The 14,609-nt window shown below is 40.9% G+C and overlaps 1 protein-coding gene across 11 annotated transcripts in view; it reads right to left on the bottom strand.

Annotated features, from left to right (window-relative positions):
- NR2C1 (nuclear receptor subfamily 2 group C member 1) overlaps positions 1-14,609 on the bottom strand; it is a 114,490-nt gene that overhangs the window by 16,297 nt on the left and 83,584 nt on the right. For all 11 annotated transcript variants that reach the window (XM_073327520.2, XM_073327519.2, XM_073327516.2 and 8 more), the window contains 3 exons: positions 11,799-11,964; positions 10,024-10,145; positions 4,459-4,598 (listed from right to left, as the gene is read on the bottom strand). In XM_073327520.2, coding sequence (XP_073183621.1) covers positions 4,459-4,598; positions 10,024-10,145; positions 11,799-11,964 — 428 coding nt within the window. The remainder of the gene's footprint in view (positions 1-4,458; positions 4,599-10,023; positions 10,146-11,798; positions 11,965-14,609) is intronic.

The following is a 14,609-nucleotide window of genomic DNA, read 5'->3' as shown; positions in this document are numbered from 1 at the left end:
TTTTTTAAAGTAGAGTTGAACAACAAAGTATCGTGGAACAAGATGTTTCAATATAAGGGGCTTATATCTGATACCTATGAAGTTATGTCTACACTACAAACTCACCATGTAATTACTGCGGTGGTGCATGTCCACGCTGCCCTCCTTTGGTCAGTGGTGCACATCCTCACCAGGAGCACTTCCACCAACCTAAGAGGGGCAGTGTGGGGAGCTGAGAGCCCGGTCTCTCAACTTCACTGGGAGCTCCCTGCCATAAACCTGGCTGAGCCACAGGCTCCCGGCAGGAAGCCCCCTCGTTGCTCCGCGTTCCCTGTCAGGAGCCGGGGGAAGTTGCCTGGAGCTTCTTGTCCCTCCCTACCCTGTTCCCCACTGGGAGCAAGGGAAAGCCGCCCAGGGCTTCTCACCATCGGTGAACAGAGTCCAGCTGCCCTGGTGTCTCCGCACCCCCACCCCCACCTGGGCAACCTTCTCAATTTCACAGCTCACCTGGGCTTCTCATCCTGGCTCCCAGCCAGGAGCGGGGGAAGCCCCCTGGGCTTCTCACCCCAGCTCTCAGCGGGGAGTAGGGTCCAGCCGCCCAGCTCTCCGGGGAGCAGGTGCTTTCTTGTCAATTTCATGGCTTCTGCCCTGAAACTGACAAGAAAGTGGATGTAAAGGATGCAGTGTCTACACAGACACTGCGTGGTCCTAACTACACTGACATAAGCCTTACACCTGTCATGGAGGTGGAGTTGTTATACTGGTGTAGTACAGCACTTACATCGGTGGGAGGAAGGCTGCAGTGTAGACACTGACATAATTAGGCCAACATAAGCTGCCTTATGTCAACCTGTGTGGTGCCGACCAGCTCTGAGGGATATAAGATTTTTGCAGATCTCTTTTGAAGAATTTTTTTGGGGGAAAAATTTTCAAAAATTGGTGTCTAAATTTAGTTTTCTGAATAAAAACCCTGATTTTCAAAATTCCTGAGTATCCTCCTGAAATCAATGAAGGCCACTGGATGCACAACAACTTTTAGAGTCAGGCCTCTCATTTAGGACCCTAACCATAGGCACTCATTTTTGAAAACTCTAGCCTTAAGAATTTCCCTTTTTCCTGCTGTAATCTTCCATGGAGCAAGATGGAGAGGATGTGCTTTGCTTCATTCCAGAGACCTCCACTCATTAAATAATTCAGTCAACTCAGGTTTCATTTTCTTTACCTTATTCTTTTGTTGTTGTTGTTACTGCAACTCACCTAAAGGCCCAAGGTCACCTCCAACCTCCCAGAACAAGAAAAGACTGAAATGTTCTTAAGAATTGCTCTTCTTCTCATAGAGTCTAAAGTAGCTCTTTTAAATGTTAGATCTGACTGTCTCATCACAGATCTTTCCATACTGACAGAGACCCAGTCAAGCAGCTGTTTTCAGGGCTTGAACTGCCTTCTGAAAAGGCTGCACCAGTCACCCATGTATGCGTACAGCTTCAAACAGGGATGAAACCACATCAAAAAACAGAATTGTAGGGAAATCCTCCACCATTGCTCTAGCATCAGTGCAGCCCCACTAGTGCTAGTAACTGTGGGGGCACTGATGTAGACTGGCCAATGGCATTTTTACCACTGTATCCAAGCAATGGAAGGTACTTTCCTAAAATTCTCAGTGTAAACAATGCCTTGGTGAATGGTGAGTTTGCTGGACTGGGTCTGTTGCCACTCTAGACACACTGTACAAGCCCTATGAGATGAGCTATCATAGGGTTAACCCCAAACAACAGGTGTAGTCCAAGGAACAAGCAATTTTTCTTCAAAGACTCAGTATCAGATAGGAGTAAGATGAGGTGGTAAAATGTCTGTGAAAGTTGTTGAGATTTGCACATTAAACCTGCAACTTTAAATCAGCTAGGATCAGCTGAATAGTTCACGGCTGCAAGAGCCTTGAAAAGAAACAGGAACCTCCAAACCTCTTGACTGGGATGGGGGAAACCAGATCCAGGTAAGAACTGGGTCAAGCAAAAAAACTCTAGGACTCAGTATGAACGAGATGGCGTAAAAAAAGTTTACAAGTGATGAGAGGGGGCGGCACCAGCGTAGAAACCATTGGAATAGGAGATTTCTGTACTGACAATGAGTAACTATGCTGTAGAAGCTGTCCTGGGAAAGCTAGAGGTTTTGGAAGCTGAACGGGGGACACAGTTTTCAGAACACTGCAAAACGTGAGAGCTGATTGTAATATCTAGGAGACAGATAAGGCTTTTTGTATTGCAGAGATGGATTTATCTTATCTTGGGCAGGGGCAGAAGTGACTTAAAATGTGGGGAAAGGAGTGTTTTGAATTTCTCATTTTCCACTCCCAGAAAACCATGACTGCAACTACCAGCCTCATTGCACACCACCCCAATATCTACTAATGTGCCCCAAAATTACAATTAGCTTGATATTTCTGCTAAAGGTATCAGCAGTTACATAATTACCACAGAATCATAGAACAGAATCATAGAAATGTAAGACTGGAAGGGACCCTAATAAATCTTCTAGTCCAGTCTCCTGCCCTGAGACGGACTAGGTATTACCTAGACCAGTGTTTCTAAATCTTTTGATACCAGGGACCAGCTTGCTGGCTTCCTAAACTGCATCAGGGAAATCTCAGGGACCGGAACCGGTCCATGGACCTGTCGTTGAGAAACACTGATCTAGACCATCCCTAACAGGTGTTTGTCTAACCTGTTCTTAAAGACCTCCACAAACCTCCCTAGGTAATTTGCCCCAGTGCTTAACTACCCTTACAGTTAACTGTACCCTCTGGCAGCTATCATTGAATCAGTTTGCATCCAGTTCACATTCAGAAGGATTTCCCCCCCCCTCACTAGCACAACGATTGTTGTCGTCGTTTTTTGGAGGGTGTGTGTGTTAAAACAAATTCTCAGGTACAATTATGTGGCAGTTATGAATAGAACCCTGACTAGCATAGCTCCATGGATCATGAGTTGTGTCATGATACCTACAATTGGAATCTACAGGCTCACTTCATGAAGGAGAAAAAAATATTGTAACCTTTCCCTTCTCCATAATAAATTTCAGACAAATTCAAGTACATTTTAAAGTTAGGACTGAAAAGAAGCAACTAAAGAAAAAATACTTAAGTCTCCAGGAACATGGAGAATCAAAATAATACTCTAAAAGTTTCTTACGCTATAATCTGCTTCTAGTTTTAGGAACATATTTTACATGATTTGCCATAATGGGTCTTGTACAGTAATAGATTTTAAGGCCAGAAGGGACCATTGTGATTGTCTAGTCTGACCTTCTACATAACACAAATTATAGAATATCCATGTATTAATTCAGCGGTGGCCAACCTGAGCCTGAGAAGGAGCCAGAATTTACCAATGTACATTGCCAAAGAGCTGCAGTAATATGTCAGCAGCCCCCCATCAGCTTCCCCCCTGCCCGGCTCCCAGCACCTCCCGCCCATCAGCGCCTCCCCCTCCCTCCACACACCTCTTGATCAGCTGTTTTGTGGTGTGCAGGAGGCTCTGGGAGGGGACGGGGAGGATCGAGGGCACTGCACGCTCAGGGGAGGGGGTGGGAAGGGGTGGAGTGGAGGCAGGGCCTGTGGCAGAGCCAGGGGTTGAGCAGTGAGCATTCCCCAGCACACTGGAAAGTTGGCGCCTGTAGCTCCAGCCCCGGAGTCCATGCCTATACAAGGAGCTGCATATTAACTTCTGAAGAGCCACATGAGGCTCCGGAGCCAAAGGTTGGCCACCCCTGTATTAATTCCTTCTTTAAATCAACAGTAGCTGTGCTTGAATTAGAGTATGTATCTTTTAGAAAAACATCCAATCTTGATTTAAAAATGTCCAGTGATGGAGAATCAACCACAACCCTTCGTAAGTTGTTCCAATGATTAATTGCCCTCACTGCTAAAAACTTGCAACTTATTACTCTTTCAAAATACATAAGCTACACGCTGCCCACTAAGCTTGTGAAATCTCAATTCTAGAGAAACTCAGAATTTAGTCTTGCTTTATACCATACAAAACAGCAAGACTTCCAATACAATTTTATAGAGACTGATGACTGAGTGCAGAATGCAAGTCAATTTTGACTGCAATATTTTCCTTGAGGTTGTTCAGCATGTCCTATTGAACTTTGCGTTTTTAATTAGAACAATTATTTGTATACATATTTTCTGGGAGGGGGAGGGAAAACGAAAAGGAAGGGGACACATTAAAATACAGTTTTTATTATTATTAAATGTGACTGACTTCTGTAGATTTACAAAATTTTCCACATTTTTCACGGACTTTATATTATTATTTCAATAGTGGCCATTCAACTGTGTACACAATAAATTTCCATTAACAATTCGCAGACAACTAATAAACTTCTGCACAGTATAAAAATTATGCACTGACATTTAACTCATGCTGTTAATTAACTCCCCATCTACACCCTGAAAAATAGCAGGATGCATCTTACCTTGCTGTAAGCTACCATGCAGGTGATTAACAAATGCAGTTAATATAGTTGCTACATTCATCACTTGTGAACACTGTGCAAGACCAAGTGTAAAAAGTTCATTCCAGCAGGCTTTTACTAATGATATGCTGTTATCTTGCCTATTTAAAGGAACAAAAAAATTCGGTCAATGAAATTGTTTACTTGCAATTAAAGAGTGCTTCACATCTGCAGCGCACAATACAAATAGTAACAATTAATCTAGTTTAGCCATTACTACCACTTTCAACAAATCAAGACCCAGATCAAAAATATCTGTATTTGCATGTTAGAATTAAAATTCCCACGTTTATGTTAAAAGTAGCATTTGTATAGAAGTTGGTCTGTTTTTAAAGAACTAAAAATTAATAGTCTGAATCACAGAACAGGCCACCCAAATAGAGAGAATTTGCTTCAATACAGAAATAAAACATCCTCCAATTGCACACCAATTGTGTAGTTCTCACCCACCTCCCCACACAAGAACCCTTAAGGGGTATCATCAAACAACTACAATCCATACTCGATGGGGACCCCCATTCTAAAAGAAATCTTTCCTGAACCCCTCTTCCGGCCTTCAAACAACCCACCAACTCTCCAAGCTCAGCAGCAGCAGCAAAGACAGGAGAGGACACACCAACTCGAAGTAGCACCAGACCCTGCCAGAACAGATGCAAAACCTGCCAACGTGTCTCCACCAGGAGCATAGCTAGGAGGGGAGCGGGGCAGTGGTCGCTCTCCCACTGAGTAGAAGTGGCGCCTTTTTAATTTTTTGGCGCCTTTTTAATTTTTACTCACCCAGCAGCACTCCGGGTCTTCGGCGGCGGGTCAGGCGGCGCTCCGGGTCTTCAGTGGCACTTCGGCGTCAGGTCCTTCACTCGCTCCGGTCTTCGGCGGCATTTTGGTGGGGTGTGTGTGGGGTGTCTTCAGTGCCGCCGAAGACCGGAGCGAGTGAAGGACCCGACGCCGAAGTGCCACTGTAGACCCAGAGCGCCGCCTGACCTGCCGCCGAAGACCCGGAGCGCCGCCGGGTGAGTACTAGCGGGTGGTGCCTTTTTTTATCTCCGCTCCCCCTGTTTTCTCCACCTGGCTAAGCCAGTGGTCTCCACTGCAACAATGATCAATGCCCACCCCCACACACCTTTCTAAATCCATGGGTCCTACACGTGCCTATCAACCAGTGCACTAAATGCTCCAATTACAACTCTGTGGGTGAAACCAGACAATCACTACACTCTTGAATGAACTCATGCAGGAAAATGATAAAAGACAAAACATTGTATCACCTTTGGGTGAACACTTTTCACAAAGTGATCACACTATACCTGACCTATTGGTCCTCCTCCTCAAAGAAAACCTGCACAACACTTTCAAGATGAGCCTGGGAGCTTAAATTCATAACTTTGCTAGACACTAAAAATCATCTACTGAATAGACACACTGGATTTATCGCTTATTGCAACAATCTATAAATCACTAACAACTGCCCCTGAGGTCTCCTCTCATTCTTTTTCCCTCTGTGACTGGAAGGGTGTTAACAGTCCACTTCACCTTGCATAACTGTATTTTAACTACTTATGCTAAACAATCTGTTCCACCTTATATTTAGCTATGATGCTCCGAGTATATTTCCCAGACATGAAGAAAAGCTCGGTGTCAGTTGGTCCAATGAAAGATATTACCTCATCCACCTTGTCTCTCTACACCTCCCTAGCACAAGCAAGCTGGTAGACATCATTAGTTACATTTTCAATGCATGTCCTATCACATTAATTTGCTCAGGGTTTACACTAGTTTTTAAACAATATTTACATGCAGTGGCGGAAGTTCAGATGGCTCCTGTGTTGAGGATGCTGAATGGCAGGCTGAAGGCCTTTTTAAAAAAAAAACCTTAAAGCTGGCATGTTGTTGGATTATGTTTTTAAATAAATTTAGTTGAAAGTCAACAGTTGTTTCAGTATTTGATTTAGTCATAAAGGGGAAATGGAGACATTATGCAAGATAATCACAAAAAATTTATCCAAGGCATTTTAGACGTGTGCAGAGACCAATATGACTTATATATGGATGAAGGTTAACTTGCATTTTCTCCATTTTTTCTCATAGTTGCTATAGTATTTTTAACCATTTGATTTTTTTTTTAAGAGTATGTTCTGAAATCACTCTGTCTCATAAAATGACACCTGACAGGAAAGTTACAGAGTACACACAAGATGTTTCTCTTTGTCTTGGAATTAAATGCACTTCCTCATGTCATGCAGAACTACATGAACTATATCAGAGCTAAGAAATTTAAGAGAGCTAATGGATTTTGCTGCACAGAGTGCAAGCTCTTAAGAAAATATAAAGAGAATGATAAAAACTGGTTTTAGCTGCAAGAGGCAATTTATTTCTGGTAACTGGCATGCTCTACAATAAAAAACCCCCCACCTCTCAATGTCTGATAAATGTTACTAATACTTCTCACTATTTTCCAGAATACGTTAATAATGGTACAGTGACTACCAGTAATTGATTTGCAAAAGGAGAACAACATCTGATGCCCAAGGCACACAGGTAGCTGTGTATCAGCCTCTCTCTACCTTTCTTTGGTGATTTTCATCACCATCGCACGCTAGTTGCAAATACAGGCTGAGTCCGATCTCACCACTTGCAACTCATGTACCACAGGAAATCATGAGATGTTAAAAGGTTAAAATGACTAATTCAAGAAATGATGGTATGCATAGACAAGTTCAGCTCTCTGCCAACAACCAAACATAGGTTTTCATTTTCTAATGTAATGCAATAACCTTCACTTTATATTAGGGCTGTCAAGCAATTAAAAAAATTATTTGTGATTAATCGCGCAATTAAAAAAATTAATTATGATTAATTGTGCAATTAAACAATAATAGAATACATTTAAATATTTTTGATTTTTTCTACATTTTCAAATATATTGATTTCAATTACAACACAGAATACAAAGTGTACAGTGCTCATTTTACATTTATTTTTGATTACAACTATTTGGACTGTAAAAAAACAAAAGAAATAGTATTTTTCAAGTCACCTAATACAAGTACTGTAGTGCAATCTCTTTATCATGAAAGTTGAACTTACAAATGTAGAATTATGTTAAAAAAAAACTGCATTCAAAAATAAATGTAAAATTTTAGAGCCTGCAATTCCACTCAGTCCTACTTCTTGTTCAGACAAACGAGTTTGTTTACATTTGCAGGAGATAATACTGTCCGCTTCTTGTTTACAACGTCATCTGAAGGTGAGAACAGGTGTTCTCATGGCACTGTTGTAGCCGGTGTCGCAAGATATTACATGCCAGCTGTGCTAAAGATTCATATGTCCCTTCATGCTTCAGCCACCATTCTAGGGGACATGCGTTCATGCTGATGATGGGTTCTGCTTGATAACAGTCCAAAACAGTTTGGACCGATGCATTTTCATTTTCATTATCCGAGTCAGATGCCATCAGCAGGAGGTTGATTTTCTTTTTTGGTGGTTCAGATTCTGTAGTTTCTGCATTGGAGTGTTGCTCTTTTAAGACTTCTGAAAGCATGCTCCACACCTTGTCGCTCTCAGATTTTGGAAGGCACTTCAGATTCTTAAATCTTGGGTCAAGTGCCGTAGCTATCTTTAGAAATCTCACATTGGTACCTTCTTTGCGTTTTGTGAAATCTGCAGCAAAAGTTTTCTTAAAATGAACAACATGTGTTGGGTCATCATCCAAGACTGCTATAACATGAAACAGATGGCAGAATGTGGGTAAAACAGAGCAGGGGATATACAATTCTCCCCCAAGAAGTTCAGTCACAAATTTAATTAACACATTTTTTAACGAGCATCATCAGCATGTCCTCTGGAATGGTGGCCAAAGCACGAAGGGGCATACAGAAAGTTCAGCATATCTGGCACGTAAATACCTTGCAATGCCAGCAACAAAAGTTCCATGCAAATGCCTGTTCTCACTTTCTGGTGACATTGTAAATAAGAAGAGTGCAGCATTATCTCCTGTAAATGTAAACAAACTTGTTTGTCTTAGTGATTGGCTGAACAAGAAGTAGGACTGAGTGGACTTATAGGGTCTGAAGTTTTACATTATTTTGTTTTTGAGTGCAGTTATGCAACAACAAAAAAAATCTACATTTGTAAGTTGCACTTTCACGACAAAAAGATTGCACTACAGTACTTGTATGAGGTGAATTGAAAAATACTATTTCTTTATCATTTTTACAATGCAAGTATTTGTAATCAAAAAATAATATACACTTTGATTTCAATTACAACACAGAATACAGTATATATGAAAATGTAGAAAAACATCCAAAATATTTAATAAATTTCAATTGGTATTCTATTGTTTAACAGTGCAATTAAAACTGCGATTAATCGCAATTAATTTTTTTGAGTTAATCACATGAGTTAACTGCGATTCATTGACAGGCCTACTTTACACTTCATGTTTATAATGACGAGTACTCAGCAATTCTAACAAATTCATTTAATTGTTTAGATGTATTGTTGGGGATGTTTTTTAAAAAGCAATATGAAAGTGATTTTTCAAAAGTACAAGTTTACGATAATCCAAACCTAATTCAAGATCGTAAGAATGACCATACGGGGTCAGACCAATGGTCCATCTAGCCCAATATCTTGTCCTCTGACAAGGTGATCAGTATCAGATGCTTCAGAGGGAATGAACAGAACAGGGCAATTTATCCAGTGATCCATCTCGTCGTCCAGTCCCGACTTCTAGCAGTCATAGGGTTATGGACACCCAGAGCATGAGGTTGCATCCCTGACTATCTTTGCTAATAGCCATTGATGGACCTATTATCCATGAACTTAGCTAATTCTTTTTTGAACCCTGGCCTTTACAACATCCCCAGCAATGAATTCCACAGGTTGACTGTGCTTTATATGAAGAAGTACTTCCTTTTGTTTGTTTTAAACCTATTACCTATTAATTTCATTCAGCGACCACGGGTTCTTCTGTTATGTGAAGGGGTAAACAATACTTCCTTATTCACTTTCTCCACATGATTTTATAGACCACTTTCATAGCCAGCCTCCCCCGCCCGGGTCGTTTCTTTTCTGACATAAGTCTTTTTAATTTCTCCTCATTATGAAAACTGTTCCATACTACTAATCAGTTTTGTTGCCTTTCTCTGTACTTTTTCCAATTCTAGTATATCTTTTTTGAGACGGGGAGACTGGAACTGCATGCAGTATTCTAGGTATGTGTGTATCACAGATTTATACAGTGGCATGAGATCTTCTATCTTATTATCTATCCCCTTCCTAATGGTTCCTAACATTCTGTTCGCTTTTTTGACTGCTGCTGCACATTGAGTAGATGTTTTCAGAGACCTAGCCACGATGACTCCAAGATCTCTTTCTTGCGTGGTAACAGCTGATTTAGACGCCATCATTTTGTATGTATCGTTGGGATTATGTTTTCCAGTGTTCCCTTGATATAAGAGTATATTCCAGGACAAATGGTCTATTTAGTCCATTGATTATATCAAAGAATGTTTGAACACTCACCCTAGAGCTTGGAAGGAAGGAATGGAGCGTGCCCAGTGCATGGACAAAAAGAGTAGTCTGGAGGCTGATTCACAGATGTAATGAACATTCAGGTATTCAGGCATCGGAGAAGGCATGGTGAGCTGATGCAAAAAGGAATTGTAAAATTAGTTATTTTATTGCTTGTTAAAAATTGTAATTACAAAAAAAAGTCTTTGACGTAATGTCTTGCAAGGAAAAAAGGAAAGTAGTGTATTTTAAAAAATAACATGAATTAGATAAAGCCTTGAAATAAATTGCATGACTGCCTTTGTTCATTAGTCACAATTGTTAAACTTGTATAGAATTACAGAGCAGTGAAGAAACAGGGCAAATTTATTTGAATTCCACACTTTATATAGATGATCATATATTTGAAAAAATTAGCTATGAGCATCCCAAGTAAATTACATTGCAATCCTTTGAGACATTTTGAGAAGACTGATACCTTAGAAGAAACACTGTCAGTGGGATTATTTTGATGCAACTGCTTACACTTACAGCTATAGATATAAAAAAAAAAAACAAATTGGGAGGTATCATACCTTTCCATAGCTTGCCCCAGAGGAGTGGAATAAATGGCCTGAAAAATTAGTGGAATTGCCAAAACTATTAGTTTTAGGGGGGAAAATATTTACAAAAATTCTTTGGTTTGTAGTTTTTAAAATTAATATTTTATAAATAAATATACTATTCTAGTATGTTAACATGCTACACCTGATATTCAGCATATATAAACTGCCTGATATCCTAGCACTGCTCACATTAAACATAAATGGCCAAACCTTCCAAGTGACTCACACACATTGACTTCAATGGAACTAACAGGTTTATTGCATGAGTAAGGGCAGCACGATTTGATCCAAAATGGATATTTAATTATAACACAGTAGTTCTATTCCCAGAGATTAATAATTGGCTATATATATAAAATTAATAGAATTAAAATAGTTTTGACTAAGATAACTATTTTAAAATGTAGAAACTGTGTTCTAGGATTAGGATTAGATTTATATTTACAAGGGTGACCAAAGAGTGGGCTGGTTGGAGAGGACAAAGCCCAATGCAATGCTCTGTACTGAAATGTTCATATATGCAGTCTTTTTATTTGCTCAAGTGGTAGCTATGAGTTGAAGAGGAAAAAGATGGAGGAAATTCCATAGGTTCATAAAGTGGAAATAAAAATATGAAGTATTTGGCTCCTCTCCCAAAAAAGGTTATGGAAAATGGCAAGAGAACCACAATGGTTAAAGTCAATTAATATCCTAAAGCAGTGAGATAGGTAAGCAAAGGAGAAGTCCTGTCACAAATGAGGTCCAGAGCCTCAGTTCTAAATCCTGCATGCTTGGCTCATATGTCAAGAGTTTGTATATATGGCACATTGTAATACTTATGAATCTTTGTTTTTTTGTAACTACATAGTGCTGTAGATCCAGTAGCATGGATTACAGACTGATTTTGAGGGAAATAAGCTACAGAGAAGATCGCAGTGAAGAGTGCTGTTTATATAATAAACCGTGCTGCAAAAACACTCAGGAGGGATGTTAATTTTCCTGAACAAGAAATAGCTAACCATTGAACAAAAGCAGTGCATTCCTCAGAACATGAATGACAATATTTAAGTACACCTGGTTATTCCTTAAGAAATTTAAACAAATAAACAAATAAAGTACATACCAAATTCTTGAACCTTTAAAATGGCTAAGAAATTAGTTTTAATGTTTATAAGTCAAAAACATTAAACACATATAAAATACCCTGAAAGCGACATGTGCATCGCTGAGAAGCGGCCCCTCTATTTCAACGATATTCATGCTTGTTTCTCCACCAATCAGATGTACATTGGCTTCAACAGTCTCTGCAGAGCTCTGACATGCTGCACTCTCTCCTGGGTTTAGTGCTTTCGCAAGAGTATCAAATGCCCTATCAGAAGACATTGTTATCTATGAGTTCAGTCAAATTATACAGCAAAAGCAAGGAAAATGTAATATCTTGGCTGTGTAGGCTTCAGTCTAGACAGAATCTGTATAGGCTTGTACTTCCAAATATATTCCATTTTGCTCCCCAGTGTGATAATTTGAAAATCCCTAAAGCACTGCTCTATCCCAACACCTTACTTTGCTGCTACAAGCATTATTTTAAAAACAAAGATTGGGGGGTGGAGGAGAAGGTTGTGTGGCACAGAATCATTGGGAATCCCTGTCCCCAAGGCAGAAGTAAGCTTTGCCTCCCGCTATAACATCTAAGGAGCATATCCCTGGGGCTTCCTCCTAGCAGCAATGGGCGGGGGAGAGAGGCACCGCCAGGAACAGTAGCCCAATGGCTGCCATCATTGGGAGCCTTTTCAGGGCTCCTTACAGCTAACACAACAATAATCAGCCATCATCTCTCCACCAAAATACTTAGCAGGTAAGGGAGCAGCTGTCACAAAGAGGAGAGTTAAGGCAGAGACAGAGCCCTATCAAAACATCTGTTTATATGGAGGGGCTAAATAACACTACTGCTGCCAGAGATGGTGTCAGGGAGAGCAAGCCAAAGCAGTCCCGAGGGCTCTCTGATCTGCCTCAACTCTCCTACCCACTTCAGTTTGGGCCGTGTAGTGGTGAAATGTGTGCACCCATCATCCCTTCTTTAGGAAAGGAAATAAGGCTTCAATACTCAAACATTAAATGTTTATCGCCAAGGAAATCCTTTTCCCTTCTACACCTCAACTCCTTCTGCAACAATAAGCCAAGTTTTACAAACCTTGCTCCCTAAGGGTGTGTCTACACTGCTCATGCCAGCTGACTAGGATCCCAATGCTCAAGCTGTGGGGCTGTTTCATTGTGGTGTAGATGTTCCAGCTTGAGCTCTGGGACCCTCCTACTTCACAAGGTCCTAGAGGCCAGGCTCCAGCCTGAGCCTGGATGTCTACACTGCAATTACACACCCCTGAACCCTGAGTCAGCTGGCACAGGTCAGCTGCGGGTGTCTAATCACAGTGTAGACATACCCTAAGGCAGTGGTTCTCAAACTTTTGTATTGGTGACCCCTTTTCACACAACAAGCCTCTAAGTGCAACCCCCCTTATAAATTAAAAACACTTTAAAAATATTTAACACTATTATAAATCCTGGAGGTGAAGCAGGGTTTTGGATGGAGGCTAACAGCTCGTGACCCCCTCCCCCCATGTAATAACCTTGCAACCCCCTGAGCAGTCATGACCCCCAGTTTGAAAACCCCTGCCCGAAGGGCCCAGTCCTGTAGCCCTTGTTCATGCAGGAAGTCCCATTATCTCCAACATTTACTAGCATGAGTAAAGATTGCAAGATAAAGTTTCAAAGAAAGGAATGTCTAGAATAAATTTCTAGTGTGGACAAAAAAAATGAAATCATAACTCATTAAATAAGACAAGGTGTGTTCTGAGTAGTTTACGCATAGTATGGATTTCCTTTATTCTGAGTAATTTCAGGTCCTTTCCATCTCCCTCACTCACTGATGGCTATACAGATCTAATCAAGCAGTAGGGAAGAATGATTATGTACAATTAGGCTGTTATCCAGCTAGGAAACAAAAGCAATAGACTAAATTGCAACATAAAGGGACTTAGACACAGGCCATTTAAAGTGTGGCTTAAATTTATTGTAGGAAAGTAAAGGTTTTATTTTGGGTCTGTGAGTACCACACCCAACAGAAGATACAGAAAGAAAAATGACTAGAAAATCAGTGCGCCTTCTTGAAAGGCCTCAACCTCACTTTCTTTAGCAAATACTTTTATGAGTCTCTTAGAATAAGTTTGTGTAATATTTGGAGGAAGTTATGTGAGATTTATGTCTGATCTACACTACTAAGTTTCACCAGTAAAGGTTGCATTATGTTAACTCATGTTTGGGTGCATTCATGCGCAATTCTGAGTCCAGTCAGTAAAACCCTGGCTTTCTGTCAGTCAAGTTAAATCACGTCCCACAAAACAACATAAATCCTGTATGAGCACAGTTCTATGGGTATAACGCCCGTGTGGATGCTCCATTACCTATACCAGTACAAACAATCCTCCAGAAACAATCCCACAATGACCCTTTCCCAGTCACTGTTCTGGTCCCGATTTTGAACTCTGCTGCCTGAAGGTCACAGTGATCAAAGTCCACCCCCTTTTAAAATCCTCAGCATGTTTTGGAAATGCTTCTCTTCCTACTGGACCACCTTTTCTGCCTTCACACACACAGGTAAGGCATGAGGTAAAACTGCAGCTAACAGGAGCGTGGGGGCAGGGAATCAGGCACGCTTGCACTGCGGCCTGTTCTAAGGAAGAAGTTCTGGACTTCCTCAACCTATGGAGAGAAAATGCAGTGCAAACCCAACTGTGGAATTGCTGCAGGAATAAAGATTATTCAGACATTGCAGAAGGGATGCAAAAGCTGGGATATGACAGGGAAAAGCAGCAATGGTGGGCAAAGGAGAAGGAAGTGCAGCAGTCCTACCAATAGGCAAAGGAGGCCAACAGAAAATCTGGAGTTCCCTCCCACACCGGCTGCAACTATGTGGCACTGGATGCCATACTGGGCATATAACCCTGCGAGTGACAGTGG

The sequence above is a fragment of the Lepidochelys kempii genome, chromosome 1 (assembly GCF_965140285.1).
Source record: "Lepidochelys kempii isolate rLepKem1 chromosome 1, rLepKem1.hap1, whole genome shotgun sequence".
Classification (NCBI taxonomy): domain Eukaryota; kingdom Metazoa; phylum Chordata; order Testudines; family Cheloniidae; genus Lepidochelys; species Lepidochelys kempii.
The sequence above is the reverse complement of the archived record's forward strand: the minus strand, read 5'-3'. Positions and strand labels throughout refer to the sequence as shown.